Source organism: Cladophialophora immunda (assembly GCF_000835495.1).
Source record: "Cladophialophora immunda strain CBS 83496 unplaced genomic scaffold supercont1.2, whole genome shotgun sequence".
Taxonomy (NCBI): Eukaryota; Fungi; Ascomycota; class Eurotiomycetes; order Chaetothyriales; family Herpotrichiellaceae; genus Cladophialophora; species Cladophialophora immunda.
Window position 1 is genome coordinate 2,359,154 of NW_015622542.1, and position 15,776 is coordinate 2,374,929.

The 15,776-nt window shown below is 50.9% G+C and overlaps 3 protein-coding genes across 3 annotated transcripts; 1 reads left to right on the top strand and 2 right to left on the bottom strand.

The window, feature by feature from the left end:
- Positions 1-2,184: 2,184 nt before the first annotated feature.
- PV07_03120 (uncharacterized protein) lies at positions 2,185-2,952 on the bottom strand (the record flags this gene model as incomplete). The annotated part of the gene is made up of 2 exons (XM_016389787.1): positions 2,527-2,952; positions 2,185-2,438 (listed from the first exon to the last, which is right to left on the bottom strand). The coding sequence occupies exons 1-2, from the start codon at positions 2,903-2,905 to the stop codon at positions 2,185-2,187; spliced, it is 633 nt and encodes a 210-aa protein (XP_016251689.1). The 5' UTR covers positions 2,906-2,952.
- A 948-nt stretch (positions 2,953-3,900) lies between these two features.
- Positions 3,901-7,974, bottom strand: PV07_03121 (pyrimidine utilization protein A; the record flags this gene model as incomplete). The annotated part of the gene is made up of 8 exons (XM_016389788.1): positions 3,901-4,014; positions 4,066-4,610; positions 4,659-4,992; positions 5,048-5,192; positions 5,251-5,288; positions 5,333-5,416; positions 6,751-7,110; positions 7,249-7,974. 8 exons carry the CDS (start codon positions 7,972-7,974, stop codon positions 3,901-3,903), a joined length of 2,346 nt encoding a protein of 781 aa, XP_016251690.1.
- Positions 7,975-8,450: 476 nt separating this feature from the next.
- PV07_03122 (uncharacterized protein) lies at positions 8,451-15,039 on the top strand (the record flags this gene model as incomplete). The annotated part of the gene is made up of 10 exons (XM_016389789.1): positions 8,451-8,560; positions 8,673-8,907; positions 8,995-9,071; positions 9,126-9,461; positions 9,532-10,190; positions 10,253-10,526; positions 11,951-12,734; positions 12,788-14,859; positions 14,909-14,969; positions 15,031-15,039. The coding sequence occupies 10 exons, from the start codon at positions 8,451-8,453 to the stop codon at positions 15,037-15,039; spliced, it is 4,617 nt and encodes a 1,538-aa protein (XP_016251691.1).
- Between the last annotated feature and the right edge of the window lie 737 nt (positions 15,040-15,776).

A 15,776-nucleotide genomic window follows, 5' to 3' on the forward strand; every position in this document is an offset into this window, starting at 1 on the left:
ATCAGGATCACACATCAGACCTACATTCAGACTGGATCAACCATCCAACCCCATGGCCTTGGGTCCTGGCAAGTGTCACACTTTCCATCGTTCTCGGATTTCTAGGAGTTCAAGCGTCATACAAGTCGTGGGAGCCAAAGGTGCGACGCTCCAGCAACAGCGAAACGGGGATCCCTTTCTACCCACCTACAGACCCGAAAGGGTATCTACCCCTCCACCAGCGAGGTTTGAGCTCAAGCAGCAGCACCACCATCTCGTCGCTAGACGAAACCAACAAGTACGGCGGCCTAGGTCGTTGCGCTTTGATCACTAGCATTATAGGACTGGGGTGGTCGACTATCCGGGCCGGTGCGTTGCTCGCGGTTCTGATCCAAATCACAATGGGAGAAAAGGGGCACACATACCCGGGCATCATCAGCATTGTGATCATGTTTACATCCGTGCAGACATACCTGGGCACTCGCGCCATGCCCCGGATCCTGTACCTGCTCATTCTGGTGGATCTCTGCGCCATCTACGCGAGCCTGGTCCTCGGGCTCCTGTCCTTCCTCCACAACAAGGACACGTCCTACCAGGAATTTGCGGTCAGCGGCGGAAACTGCCCGTGCCTGCTGGGCTACAAGACCGGCCGCAACATGAAGTCGTGCGCCGCGTTCACGCAGCCTCTCCCCAATGTGGTCGGCTGCAACTCGAAATACCTGTGGGCGAACAACACCGTCCCCGGCTCAGACGGGCTGGAGCGAATGCCGTATCCGAAATCGTGTCTGCTCTCCAGCGACGCGGCGGGCGACAAGGATATCGACCCGAACATGATGACCTACATGGTCCTCGCCGAGATTGTGGTCGGCGGAGTCGGCCTGCTGTACGGACTCATCGTCCTCCTGTTCTCCTCGCGCTGGGTCCTGGAAGTCCTTCGCCACCCGTCCGAGCTCCTGCAGGCCCTGACCATGGACCGCGCGGGACCCCGCAGCCGAGACCTCCGCTACGACGCCATCCCCGGCCCCGAAAGGGCCAGGAGTCACAAGATGCCCGGGCGCGCCATCGGCATGACGGTCCTGGCGTTCGTTGCCCTCCTCATGTTCGCGGCCGTGACGATCGTGGTCCACGTCCTCGACGAGACCCAGCCGATCAGAATGTTCTACATGGACTCCTTTGGGCCCTTGGCCGATACCCTCGGCGACGGCACCGCCACTGCCGACGCCGGGGCGAGCTGGAGCGACTGCTTCGTCGTGGACACGCCCGTCTCGGCGGACGGTGGATTCCACATCTGGTGGGCCGTGAGGCAGAGCCGAATATTGCGGGCGCTTGCCCTGGCGTGACACGCTTTGTGTTCCTGGGTTGCGGATCATGCAACTGCCCTTAGACGGGATTTATCTCTTTGTTTTCCATCTCTTTTGACCAAGGAGCACGGAGGAGGGGACAGGGGACAGGGCCAAAATGGCAACAAGGATTGTTGTCCAGCCTAGCATTGGCAGCGTAGCGTAGCGACGGGCACGGCACGGGTAGCATAGAAATAGTGATCTGAGGCGGCATCATCTGCCTGTATTTGTACTGTATCTGATGTATTATTATTAGAATATAGTAATATCGTAATAGAATCCTCCCAGTTCAATCCCAGACACCTGTAGCATGCAAATTCCTAATTGGTACGCTACCAAGCAAGAACGCATCGGGCGTGGAGCCCCTCAAACTGCGTGTTTCTACCGACCCGACATGAAAGAAGGGATGTGTCGACGAAATAGAGTGTGCGTCGACTCATTCACTGAGCAACTTCTCAGGGTCGCGCCGGGCTAGCCTTCCTCGAGGCATTCCGGCATATGCGTCGTGGGTGGGTACGCGAATAGGTCATTTAGTTAACGCCGTGAGGGCGTTCGAGAAGAAGTAGAACCGCCACGAGTGCTGAAGAGTAAATATCGGACGAATATGTCCGTCTATCTGTATCCAAAGCACAGGATTGTTGTCTATTTTGTAACGAGATTTCCCGGTATATGCGGAGCACCCCAAGTAATCACGATATCATACCATTTCAAATATAACTTGCAACTTTCCTCGCCGCACAGCGTTCGATGGAATACCCATTTCTCATTTTATGCTCTGAAATTCCAGACAAGTCCCTCCTATCTACTGTTCATGCTCTCTCTCTCTCTCTCTCTCTCTCTCTCTCTCTCTCTCTCTCTCTCTCTCTCAGACAAAGATCTTCACTCTTTCCTCCAGAGGCAGATAGGTCCTCTCTCTGCTTCTCACCAGGTGACCATCCTTAGGGGCGCCGAAAACCAATTGGCTCTGCAATTTCCAGCTGTCGGGCAGCTTCCATTCACGCGCCACCTGGGTTGAGAAGTCGGGCATGAAATTGTAGTGTTGCAGATTACACCCCAGGCCTTTCAGCTCCAGGGCGGTCCATACGACGAATTGGTGCATGCCCGAAGAATGGAGTGACCCTAGGTTTAAACACGGATCCCAAGTCAGTTTATCGAACAAAACGGCGCGGCCATTGGGGAGGCAGGAGGAGAGGAGAGAACCGCGTACAATCATCCATGAGATGCTGAATTCCGGCACTCTTCTCCTTCAACTTATCCATGGCCTCTTCGTCTTCGAACCACAACACTGTCCCATAGCCGGCTTTAAACCCCAGCACTTTCGGCGCCAGGCTCTGGTACGCCTGTTCGGGCAGCGCGACACGAAGACTCGCGTCGCCAATATCCCAGAGTTTCTCGTGCTCGGCGTGCAAAAGCACCACTGCACGCGCCGACTGGACGTTGAACGTCGACGGAGTATGGTTGATCGCGAACTGCACGATGGAGTGGATTTCAGAGTCCGGAATTGGGGAGTGTTTGGTCAGGGCATAGCAGGAGATGCGGCTCGCGACGGCGGAGAGGAATAAGTCAAGAGACGGAGAGGAAGCCATGCTTCGGATTTCCTTAAGTCCGTGAATGGGCTGGGAAACAAGCTTGTTGGTGGTGTGTGTGTGTGTGTGTGTGTGTTGCATTACATCTGGTGTGGAAAGTGGTGCAACAGTGCAACTGGGTGGAATGGTTTCTCCGACTTGTACGGGATATTTGTAGAGTGACCGAAGATAATCAGTAGTACAAAAAATCTCTTGCGGATGCTCTATCGTGAACAACGGGAAGATTAAAAGCGCGCCTTTTGTGCAATACTTGAAGATTTCCGATATGTGGGACTGTCAGCTTTTTTATACTTTCCCCCCCCTCACCATAGAATGGCGCAATATCACAGCCTTTCCCGTTTGGAGAGTTAATCAAACCCCTGTGAGATCCTTTGACCAAGTTTTCGGGTTCGATTTTATGATTGTCGTAGTCCCCGTGACATGTTTTCGGGACCGCCAGATTAGAATGCCGGGGAGACCCTATCTCTCTTTCTCGCTCTCTCTTTTGGTTTGTCATAAATTTCGTCGAGAGATTGCAAGACTAGAAAAGTGCTCGTGGAGATAGGGTTGGTGGTGGTGTACCCGTGGGAGTTTTGGCCAATGAACAGGTTGGGCAGAGATCTCGCTCGCCGAAGATGTCAATGATATCGCTTGCATAGGCCTCGAGAAAGCGTGCTCTTTATCAAGTTCTTTGAAGCCTTTGTACCCATTTTTTGTGCGGTAGACAAGTCTCAACCCCTCCACAAGCGTCCCACCGTCCCAAGTTTTCTATTTGGGAGCCTGTATAGTAGAATGGAGTACTATTGCTAATAAATTGCACCCGCTTTGCATCAACTCCTCGTTGATAACTTTGTATAGATAGGAAATTATGAGTTCTGCCTGTTGGCAGCGACGAGGATATGTAGGCCATTGCACCGCCTCGTCACTATGTGGGCGCCGGGCTCAGGGCCTCCGCGTCACTCAGCCCGTCGTGATGCCTTCCTCGTAGCGCCCTACTTCCCTAGGCTATATTTACCCTAGGATGTAGCCCCCTTAGGGTAGTTATAGGTATAATCATCTGGCTGAACAACTTCAACCGTTGGCGGTTCCTCTCCATGGAGCTGCTCTTGAGCATAGAATGGCACAATGACCTGGACTCCATTAGCTTCCAATCAACCAAAACCCTTCTTTGAATGACTCACGTGTTCTTCCTTAAAATATCTGGTCTCCTCGAGGCAGAAGGTGGCAAAGGCCAACATCCCAAGAATAGACATAGCAAACATCCCAAACATAGCCCCGGCTTCATTTACAAATGGAACAGCCGATGCGTCTATGCCGAACATCATACCTTGACCTGCAGAAATCAAGCATCGGAGGAGTCCAGTGTAGTTTGCACATAGGAGAGGATCATTGCTCATAGCTCCGAGATACCATGTCACTAGATTGAGAACTAGGCCACCGGCATTCCAGGCGATAATGAAGAGGATGAGCTGACCGGCGAAGCCGTCGCTGTCCCAGTCCAACTGTGGAGCCACGCCGTGACGGTGCCACTTGCTGACAATCACCATCTCCGCAATGAAAGACCCGAGCAGAAAGATGCCGACGAAGCCTGTGCCAACAAAGGCGCGAGTTTTACGCGTCCAGCGCTTGTTGTCCAAGAGCCAGGAGAGGAATAGATTGATAGGGATCGAGAGGAAGAGAGCGACAAAGCTATCCAGGGCGCGGACACGGCTGTTGTTTTGCCAACCTATTGTCGTCAGCAGAATCCTTCACCATCATGAGATGTTGAAAGTACCATTCGCAACACCAAGGTAGACAAGGTGGATCTCGGAGGACATCATGCCAGGAACAAGAAGGAGGAGTCTCCAGTCCTTGAAACATTTGATACTTCCTCGGATAGCTGCCATAAAAGTCATGGGGGGAATTCTGGCAATATCGGTCCCGTCACTTCGCTTGATCTTCTCTGCTGGCAGAACAAAAACTCCAAGGATAACGGCGCAGCACATCAACGCAACAAAAGTTCCGTAGACCGCGGTCGGAACGCGATCCGCACTTGGATCATTGGCATCGATCGCAAGAGGAATGATGGATGCGACCATGCTGCACGTATAGATTATGACTTGCATCCACTAATTTTGTAGATGAGTATCTCGCCGTGTTGAACAGAGCAAGGTTTTCACTCACGCAAACGTAGAATCCCTTGTAACGCTCCTCAGAGTAGGAAATGGCGATGTAGCCGACGGCGGCGTTGATGAGGTTGGCCGTCATACCGAGGATGACGGCTCCTGCGATGGGAAAAACAAGTCTGCCATTCTCTCCAAAATACCAGCTACCCACTGGTGAGTTTCTGGTCTCAATTTTATTTCAAGCGGAGGGCTGAGGCTTACTATCCACCAACGTAGATGGGATATCCCATTGCACCGACCTTCTTCCGTTAGCAGTGTTGTTTCGGTGGAATGAATGACTTACAGATATACAGACTGCGGGACCCAGCCGGTTTAGGAGGACTCCGGCAAAGAGACCGACAAGAAAAGCAGAGCCATCAAGGCTAGCCTGTGCAATGTCAATCATGTGCTGAGACTCAGGTCGACCACCGCCTGCTCCGAGAGATGCAAGCGCAACATAAATTCCAGCTGTTAGACCCAAGCATAGGGAAGCGAAGGTATTCTGGACAAATGGACTGCATTCAACAGACGTCAGCTTCTCTCGATCCAATAAAACGTGGGTGTGAGGTGTGTACACACCTATGCCAACGAAGATGAGACTTCCAGTTTTCGGGACCCATTTCGCAAATGAAGATGCTCAGCACTGATTGTTCACCAAGGATGTTGTTCAGAACTGTGACAACAGCAAGGAGATGTTGAAAGATCCTGGCTATTATCTATAAATCGCTCTCCGTATCAATGTCTAGATCACTGACAACAGTCATGTCAGAGGGTTCTAGACTCGCTCCCTTTATCTCCATCGCCTTTAAAGTCTCGCGGTTATCAAGTATTCTAGGGTGACCCGCACTTAAACGCGTGATTAGTGGCATCAAAGCGTCGGGATAAAGCAGCAGTGGGGTGAGGATCACAATTAGGAGTTCGACCAGTTGAACTCTACGGAACGCTTAAAGCCCAGTGATAGTAGGATTTCTTTCTGCACACGCATACTTGTACACACCATCTCAAGAAAACGAAGATAGCCGTCGCTAAGGACCGACATCCCTGCTGATGACAATGATACGCCAAAAACAATACTGGGTCAACCAATTGCGTGTATAATATTAAGCGCAACTGAAATGTCCAAGTCTCCACTTGCGAGTCGAATGTCTTTGATAGATTTCGTCAAACGGGAATACAGGTCCAGGACGAGAAGCGAACCGTAGCACTGATAAGAGTAGGCAGCCAATAGTGTTGGCATTCTACAAAATCGGCCTATCTTGGCCAATATCTCGGAGTTGCTCAATGCTCTGCCCGAATTGAGCAATCTAGTAATATTCACCACGCATCCAAGTCAAAGAATTCCAAGCGTTTGCTTCCGCAGATGCGGTCCAGGAATCGCACTCCTATTGGGATGGAACCATCAACGCTGAGGGAATTGGGCTCCCCGTGTACCTGGTGAGCAGAGCTACCAGGACGATTACTTTCTTGATTCGGCGGTATTTCACGCCTTCCCTTTTCCTTTCTCCCTCCTTCCTGGTGTTGCGTTGTAGAGAATCATTTATTGTTGTGAGATAGTCAAGGTTTTGCACGTCTTGAGATTTGGCCTACATTATGAGGACGATGATGACTTATGCTCTGGAGCAACAATATCCTGAATTTTGATGTGGAACAAGTGTTGCAACGTCCTCACAGTGGGTGATTGTTGATTTTCTTCCAATCTAGTGCTCACGAAGTCTCACTCACCCCGTTCACCTTCGCGCGCGACTTCATGCGAGGTTGGATGTACTTTGCGAAGTTGTCCAGGCCTTGCAAGAACTCATCGAAAATCAACATGACGCCTTTGACACCCTCAACCTCAGAAATCTCGTCGAGCTGACTGGCTACAACCTCATACGAGCCGACCAACACACCTTGTTTCGTGTTTACCTTATGGCCGGTTGATGAAACAATAATGCCAGCCGTCGAGCGTGCATCCGCCTTCTCGTCGCGCGCCATCTGCTTGGCAGCCCATTCTAGCGCACCCTCGTCGGTTCCGGCGCAATAGTGATCCCATTTGGACTGTGCCTTCTCGTTGGTCTCATCGGCAATCACCATCATAAGGATCTAGATAAACTCGTCAGCTACCGGTACACTGGGATAGACTGGGGACAGAAGCGTTTCGACAAAGCCTCGTGAGTTACTCATGCTGGGATAGAAACACGCTGCAAGATATGGGAATGCCCACAATAGGGCAAAGCTTACCATGGAGCCAACGTCCCGGCCAGTCGCCTTCGCCGCATCCACCAATCGCTGATTTGACTCGCGAAAAGCTGTAGGTGTATTGATTCCAACGGCGATCGTGAAGTTGTAATCAGCAAACTCGCTGGCAAACTTAGTTCCCCGGTCACTTTGCCCGGCTGCAATGATTGGAATTTTGGTGGATGGCTTTGGGAGCAGTCTGCAGTCGTTCATTGTGAAGTATTTGCCCTTCAAATCGGAGCTGCCCTTCTCCCACAGCTCCTGCATCACTTTGACGTACTCCTCGGCGTAGTCATAACGGTACCCAAAATACTCATTGCCTGGCCACAAGCCCATCTGCTCGTACTCGGCGGCTTGCCAACCGGTGACAATATTGACACCAAATCGGCCTGGACACATGTTCTCGATGGTGACGGCCATACGAGCGACGATCGCAGGGGGTAGGGTCAGAATGGCGCTCGAGGCAAACAACTTGATTCGCTTGGTGAGAGGTGCAATGCCTGCCATCAACGTGAATGACTCCAGGTTATAATCCCAATGCTCGGTAACGCCACCGTAGCCACGGAGTTTGATCATCGACAGCGCGAAGTCGAAGCCATAGCTCTCCGCTTTGAGCACGACATCGCGATTGAGCTCGTAGGTCGGCTTGTAATGTGGCGCATTTGTCGAGATGAGCCAGCCATCGTTGCCGATAGGGATGAAGATCCCGATTTCAAGGGGCTTGACCATTTTGAAGGTTGGAGAATGCGACTAAAAGCCTGAGGAACGAGCGAATTAACAGAGTCAGAACGCTACAACATGTCCAAATCGCCTCTTCACTATCAAGAAATTATATAGTCAAGGCCGGACTTCCGGACGGTATTCCGAACATGTTGAAATCGTAGAGTCTGAAATGAGTGCAAGTGGCGTGAAAGCTTTTTCACACCCACTGCTCTCACGCACGCTCCTCTGCTTCGACCGACCCTAGATTCTGTTATCGCGTCAGTGCTCGCTCCGCAGCTTGAATTAGGTTTGTGCCAAAGCGGAGGGACATCGGGCGCTGTCTGGCCGACGAACGGCGGAGGTTGTGTGGGATGGGAGGTCTCGTCCTCTCTGCAACTACGACGCCATCTCGGTACTCCGTATCTTGTGCCTTATCGCGCAAGCCTTCCCCACACCAACGCGCCTAAAGCCGACAGTCAAGAAGTGGTGGATCCATACCCGCCATGGCTAGTCGCGGATTGTACCCGATCGCAGCTGAGCCCGTCGAGGCGATTGAGTCCATCACAATTACTCTCGCACTAGTACACATCAAAGCCGACGGAAGTTCATATGGGTAAGTTTGAAACGCAGGTGACGTGCATATAAAACGATTTGGCCCACTAGAGTAGAAAATAAAGTTGTGAACTCTGTTCTGATATTGCAACAACCATAACCATGTCGGCCAGAGTGACAAGCAGCGAAGCACATGTGGTAACGGAGACCACGCAATTACTGGGGTCACCGGTTGCCGATGTTAATCAAGTGAAACCCAACATGAAAACCCCAAGCGTAACAATGAACAAAGTATTGGGGGACGACGGTTCTATCGATGTTGCACCAACTTTTCCCGGTCAACTCGCAGACATACCAGCTGATTTCCAGAAGAAGCTTCCACTTTTGCTGCCAGCTCTTGCCATTGGGGTAAGACACGCAGAAGTCCCGGTCATGTGCGTACCGAGCTCAAGAAACTGAATGAACTCCTAAGTCTTCCTGTGTGCCATTGACCAGCTTCTTATTGTTGCAACGTATCCGAAAATTGGCAGCGACCTGAAAGCACTGAACAGCACAGGATGGATTGCGACGGCGTAAGTTCGATGTGTTCCGATCGAGGGAGCGCAGAGAGCTAACAGCCACGACAGCTACTTCCTGACTCTGACGAGCTTTCAGCCATTGTACGGTAAGCTGAGTGACATTTTCGGACGTAAGGAGTGCCTTCTCTCCTCGTATATGATATTCATGTTCGGTTCATTGGGCTGCGGGATAGCACAGAGCATGCCGCAGCTCGTGGGTGCCAGAGCCATTGCTGGAATCGGCGGCGGAGGGATGAGCAGTGTTGTGAGTATCATCGTGAGCGACTTTGTGCCGCTGCGAGAACGGGGCATCTGGCAAGGCTATCTAAACCTGATATTCGCGGCGGGGACTTCGACCGGGTCGCCTCTGGGCGGTTTTCTTGTGAACTCTGTAGGATGGAGGTGGTAAGTCGATGAATCTCTTCATCATTCCTGTGATTTGGTTGGCGCCGAGCTAAGCATAGTGCCCCCTAAGGTCTTTCTTGGGTCAAATACCATTGTGCATCCTAGCATTCTTGGTTGTTTACATCGTCCTGGATGTGCCAGCAGTCAATTCAGACCGCTGGGCCCAGAAGTTACGGTGTGTCGACTTCGTCGGCGCTTTGACGCTAATCGCTGCGGTCTGCTGTCTCCTCATCGGGCTCGACAACGGCAGCAATGAGGGATGGAACAAGCTCCATACCATTCTGCCTGTGAGCGCGAGTCCTGTCCTCTTCGCTCTCTTCATGCTTGTCGAGTCGAAGTACGCTGCCCACCCATTCGCTCCTGGACATATCATTTTCGATCGCTCATTGTTTGCGTGTTACGCATGCAACTTTTTCAGCACAGCGGGGTACATGGCTGCCTTGTTTCTGTTGCCACTGCTGTATCAAGCTGTTTACGAATTGTCTCCTGTTCAGGCGGGAATGTTGTTAATTCCCGGATCGGTGTCGGCTGTGTTGGGGTCTCTTGGTAGCGGCTTGATTATCAAGAGAACCGGGCATTATTATAAGGCTGCTATCACATGTTATTGCCTTTGCCTTCTCTGTCCTGTCGTGTTTGTGACAGCGCTGGCCTGGAAGCCTCAATATATGGCTGCCTCCATGGTCGGAACCATAATAGGACAAATACTCGTCTCCATTGGCCAGGGAGCAGGTGAGTGCAGCGAAAATCACCCAAGGACTCTGCCACTGGTCTTGTTGCTAACGTTATTTGAGGCACTACGACCACACTCGTCGGCCTCCTTGCCAACACGCCCAAGGAAGAAATGGCCGTGGTGACTGCGTGTTCATATCTTTTCCGCTCGCTTGGATCGTCTTTTGGGATTAGTATCCTGTCGGCTGTTTTCCAACAAAGCCTCAAGACAAGACTGTTAGATAGTTTCGGCGACAGCAACCAGGCCGGCGATCTTGAAAGACGTGTGAGAGAAAGCCTCGAATATATCAACCAGCTGGAGCCGCAATTGGCAGAAACTGTGCTCAACTGTTACAGGTTAGCCGCCATAACCGCCTTCGACACCATCTCGGTGGCTCTAGCTCTTGCCTTCGTTCTCGCCTTTTTTATTAAGGAACGGAAGATCAACTCATAGACAGCCTAATATAAGCCTAAACCAGGGCTCAGTAATAGATATAATCCAAACCTGGTGGTTTCCTGGTGTATCTGACTGTCATCCAGCTATCTCAGGAGTCTCTGCGGAGTCAATTGTACTAGATATGACTGCCTCTATAACCCAACAATCTGCCAACATTGTAGTATCTTGTGTAGTTATAGTAAAACTGCTGTCGTCGGCGACATGGCCATTCCTTGTTCAACAACAGGAATCTAAAATTAACAACATTTTCTGGTCCTTGTGTCAGGCTGAGAATGCCCAGAGGCTTTAAGGGCGTGTCGCGCGGGGGCACTAAGCCCAAGGGAGCTTTTACCAATTTCCCTTGAGCGTAGAGAGTGAACCAAAAACTAAAATAAATCTATCGAAGAGGGCAATATATTGAATCAGCCAATCCATAGCCGTTCCATCCGATACCTCCATCGCATCGAGCAACAGCTTTTCCTCTCCTGACCATTTGATTGCACTTGATATAATTAGCACAGTTGTTGATATAGAGTGTACATAATCGCTCGCGGTCTCTGATCTGGTCTACAGCCCCTGCGGGGGCTGTTTAGAGGGGCCATGAAGCCAGATTCTGGGTTCTAGAATGCATCAATTTACCCGCGGCTCAGCAATTGAAGTACAGCCGAATTCACACACGTGTCGAGACCATGCTATCTGTGGATATGCGGAGAAACCCAACCTGGATATGATTCGTCAAACAACTCCCTCGAGCAATGGCCCGGAAACATACAAGTCCATCATGTACCAGAGGCCCCAGCGCCTGTTATCAGTGGACCCTCCTCTACTCGGTACTCCCAAGATAAGGGCTCTACTTAGCTATGGTTGGTCCAACAGCTCGCTCGAGTCGTTGCCCTTGGATGTGAACCTCTCTGGCCATCAACACTTTCTTTCATAACAATTCCGCCTACAACAGCAGCAGCCTGAAGATACCGCAAGCGGGGCAAGACAGAAGGCCGATATATGTAATCCTGAGTGGTATCCAAAGGCCCCAGGCCACTAGGGTTTCGATCAACCGCGTCCTCTTGTTCCGCCGGCGCAGCACAGCGACCGTTAGCGAATGTCAATTCTGCAGGCATCTGAGAACCAGAACCAGCCAGATGCGACGAAGAACGATATTTTCCTGTGCACGCTGCTCTCGGCGGAAGAAGCGTTGTGATGCCAAGTATCCGTCGTGTAGTAGTTGCCAGGAGGCGGGTTTAGAGTGCTTCTCCGTTAATCGACATTCAGAGGTGGGAGTTCCAAGAAGGTCAGTCGAGGTTAGTCAGAGGCCGGTGCTAGTCCATCCTGCTGACCACGGGTACAGTCTCGTCTCATACCTTGAGGATTCAGTGGCTCGACTTGAGCAAGCACTTGGCATCTCTCAGAATGATGTATCGGCACATCACTCGTGTGAGGTCGATGTTATTCCGGAGGCTGCCTCATCTCCTGCTGGTACGGTTGAGGAACATGTTTTGAAAGCATCTGGAAAATGTATGATGTATGCTTGTCGACAAGCTCTTCGACACGAAACCGGACTTGTGTACCAAGACGTCCTGCTTGCAGAGTCGGAACTTCCGAAGCCTACCCTCCAAAGCGATGGCAACGACGATGACCCATTTTACGTCTGCACTTCTAGCAGAGGTTTGAACACAATTCCCCGCGCTGTGGCAGAGATGCTCTTGAATGTCTATGTCGAGAAGATCCTTCCCTACCATCCTATCTTTCTAGAGCGCGATTTGCGTCAAATCTACCACAGAGTGTATTCAGGCCGAGTGCAAGACGACCATGAGGTATTTGTGATATTGATGATCTTTGCCATAAGCACCATGTCATCGAGATTTGAAGATCTTCGAAAACCCATGTCTCTTGCAGATTCACTACGTCAGGAAGCTACAAATCATTTCAATTGCACGACAAGCAGTATTCCCTCATTGCAGAGCCTTCTGCTCACTGCCCAACTGGCATATGTTCTTCCTCACATTGGAAAACTAGAACATCTAGTTGCAGAAGCAATGAGAATGGCCGTTGAACTGGGACTCCACACTGAGCATCCAGAAATGCAGATGGATGCTGAGAGTTCAGATTTTCGCCGACGAATATTCTGGCAGGTTAGGACACTTTTGGGCCCCTCAAATGCAAAATCAAGCTAAATCAACGACAGGTGTACGCAATGGAAAGATCGGTCAACGCCTCCACTCGACGCCCGTTTGTGATCGCTGATGAACACATCAACGTCGCTCTCCCCTCTGTGTATGAACATACCGTGACCAGGGAGAGACATATGACCCGTAAATCGAGGGTGCAATTTGTGAATGCGATCCATCACCGCAAACTTCAATCCGAGATCAGCTCCAAGCAATTCTATCGCCCAGTCACTTCGCAAGCTGACTACCAAGAATGGATGACCCGGACTGCTGGGCGGATTTTATCGTTGAGACGCAATGCGCTGTCAGAGGAGGAACTAGCACCAGACTGGTTTGACTACGGGCCGTGGTATAATATGTTGATCCTACACCGGCCTTGTCCTGCCAATTCAGCCCCAGATTTGGTGTCCATAAAGTATTGCATCACCGCTGCCGCCCATCTGGTGTCAGCGTACTGTCATACTGCTCGACACGGCCTTCTCAAATTCCCGTTTCACGGCCTCCACAACTGTTTCGAAGCAGGAATTATTCTCTTGTATAACATTATGTCGCACCCCAAGGTATTTTCGTCGACCCACAACGTCGAGTTCCAGCAGACGCTAGAGGTACTCGGCCTGATTTCTGATGTCTTTCCGATCATATGCGAACTCTGGCCGAAAGCAAAGCACACTACAGACTTATTTGAGAGTCTTCAAGCGCGTGTACTACGGGCTCACTCAACTGGCTCGTTTGAACGTTCAGATCCCGATCTCCTAGGGATGTTACGTAACATTATCTTTCTCGAAGATAATTTGGCTCGCTCTGCGCCCGTCGAAAAGGAGCAGTCACAAACGTCGTCGCAGACAGACATTCAGACATTTGTCCGCAAGCCATCACATATGCAGGAGGAAGACGAGCTAACAAATAGTTGGTTCGAATTGACCCCTGATGTCTTCAATTCATTTGGTAGTTGGGGGTTTCAGGGCCAGCCTCATACGCTCACAGCAGGCGAGTTGCCAAATTCCTTTAGCCAAGAGCATCTACGATTGCTGTCGCCAGACTCGCCGGCGAGTCTCCAAAACCCAGTCTCAACCCCTGAAAGGGTGCGCGGTTGTGAGCAGTTGCACATTCCTGACTCGGGCTATGTTGAGGAGGCCATGAATCTACTTCCCTCTTGTCTCGACTGTCGACGGCGACGAATAAGGTGTGACAGGGTTTTTCCCTCTTGTGGCTACTGTGTAAAAACAGGCAAGCAATGTCGAATCATCGACCCTCTCTTGTCGAAAGAGATTCCCCGGCCGTATCTCTTTGCGCTGAAGCAGAGACTTGATGAGCTGCTCGGAAAAATCTCCCACAACGCTGCTTCGGAGTCCTTCAATCCTTCTCTGGTTGGAACAGAAGCAGTACCAACTGCAAATATCTCTGAACATGAATCACGTGGTTTCCTGATATCCTTTGGGAAACTTGGAGGGGATCATGCAGCAGACACGACGTTCCTCGGTTCTTCAAGCCCAATCTATCATTTGAAGACGGCACTGGAAGATGTTTCTACTCAGGAAACCAACCACGACGAGTCCATCGAAGACTATGATGAATTGAATGATATAGAAACGGCCTCGTCGACTCAAGGCCTCCCAACTGGCAGAACTGCAAAAAAACTTGTTGAAACATATCGCAATAGCATCGAACGGCTATTCCCTGTACTTGGAGACCAGACCATGGCCTCGATGTTGGCAATTGCTCAGAATATCGAACATGCTCCTCCAACAGGTGATGAACGCATTCTGGTACTGCTAATCCTTGCCATATCGACCAGGCTGCGAAGTAAACGGGACTCTCGACTGGCTGGGATCTCTGCCGCATATCTTCGAACAGCAATGGCCGACTCGGACGCATTCCGTCGGTTGAGTCAGCAGCCCGGTGAAACGGGGCTCCGACTGACCCTTCTGCTCAGTCTCTATCTACTGCTAGATCCATTGGCAGGAAATGTGTGGCGTCTTCTGGGCTATGCCTGTAGGCTCTGCACTGATCTGCGATGGGAGCTCTCATCACCCCTACGTTCCCAGCAGATCGATTGGACCTTGTATTGTACTGTCTTCCGTCTGGAATGGTAAGCTCCTCGAAGAAGAAGCAGATCTGCATCAACTAACAGGCGACAGTGAAGTCGCAATTGCGTACGGTCGACCGTCACAACTTCGAAAGCTTGATTTTGTCCCGGCTGTAAGTTTTCTTCACGACGAAAACTGCAGGCGCACTAACAGAGGATCAATCAGCAAGTCAGATCATATGAATCTAACCAAGGGACCCTGCGGACGTCGTATTTGTTATATCAACTTGCGCTTTTGAAACACGATATAAACTTTCAAATGCTTACCGGAAGAAACTCAGTGAAAGCAGGATCACATTTCTCATATGCGGCTTCGAAGGATCTTTTGTATAAGTTCGTGTCGACCTGGGATTTGCATATTAGCACTTTACGGATGCTGTCTTCTCTAAAAACGCAGGAACTGTCGTTGCTTGAGACATATGGTACCCTTTCCTACTGTGAGGCTACATTATTACTGTACAGGGCTTCCAGAGGAATGGTAATTTCACCGGATGAGGCCTGTGGGTTTGCTGTTCAGCTTATCGAATGCTTTTCCATCCTGTACCGGGAGCCATCCCCTGGAAGTCAGGGTCCAACCTTTTCACCCAAATTTCCTGTCTTCTGGACGACTGCCCACAGCCTCTTTTTGTCTGGAGCAGTACTGATACACTTGTCCGCAAGGGAAACCAGCTCAGGGCCCAAACCGGCCCATCTGGAGCGAGCACTTGAAACATGTCTCTGGCTTCTGGAGTGTTTAAGCATCGACAAGGGTAATCTTTCCGACGGCCTGGGGAATGAATTACGATTTTTACAGCGAGCGGCCGAGCACTCATCAACGGCTCTAGGCGGTTTAGTCTCTGGATCAACTGCTCATTGATGCTTTACGGTCTAAGGCGAGGCTTGAAATGTGGAGTTGGGCATTGGTTTTTACTTGGGTAGCA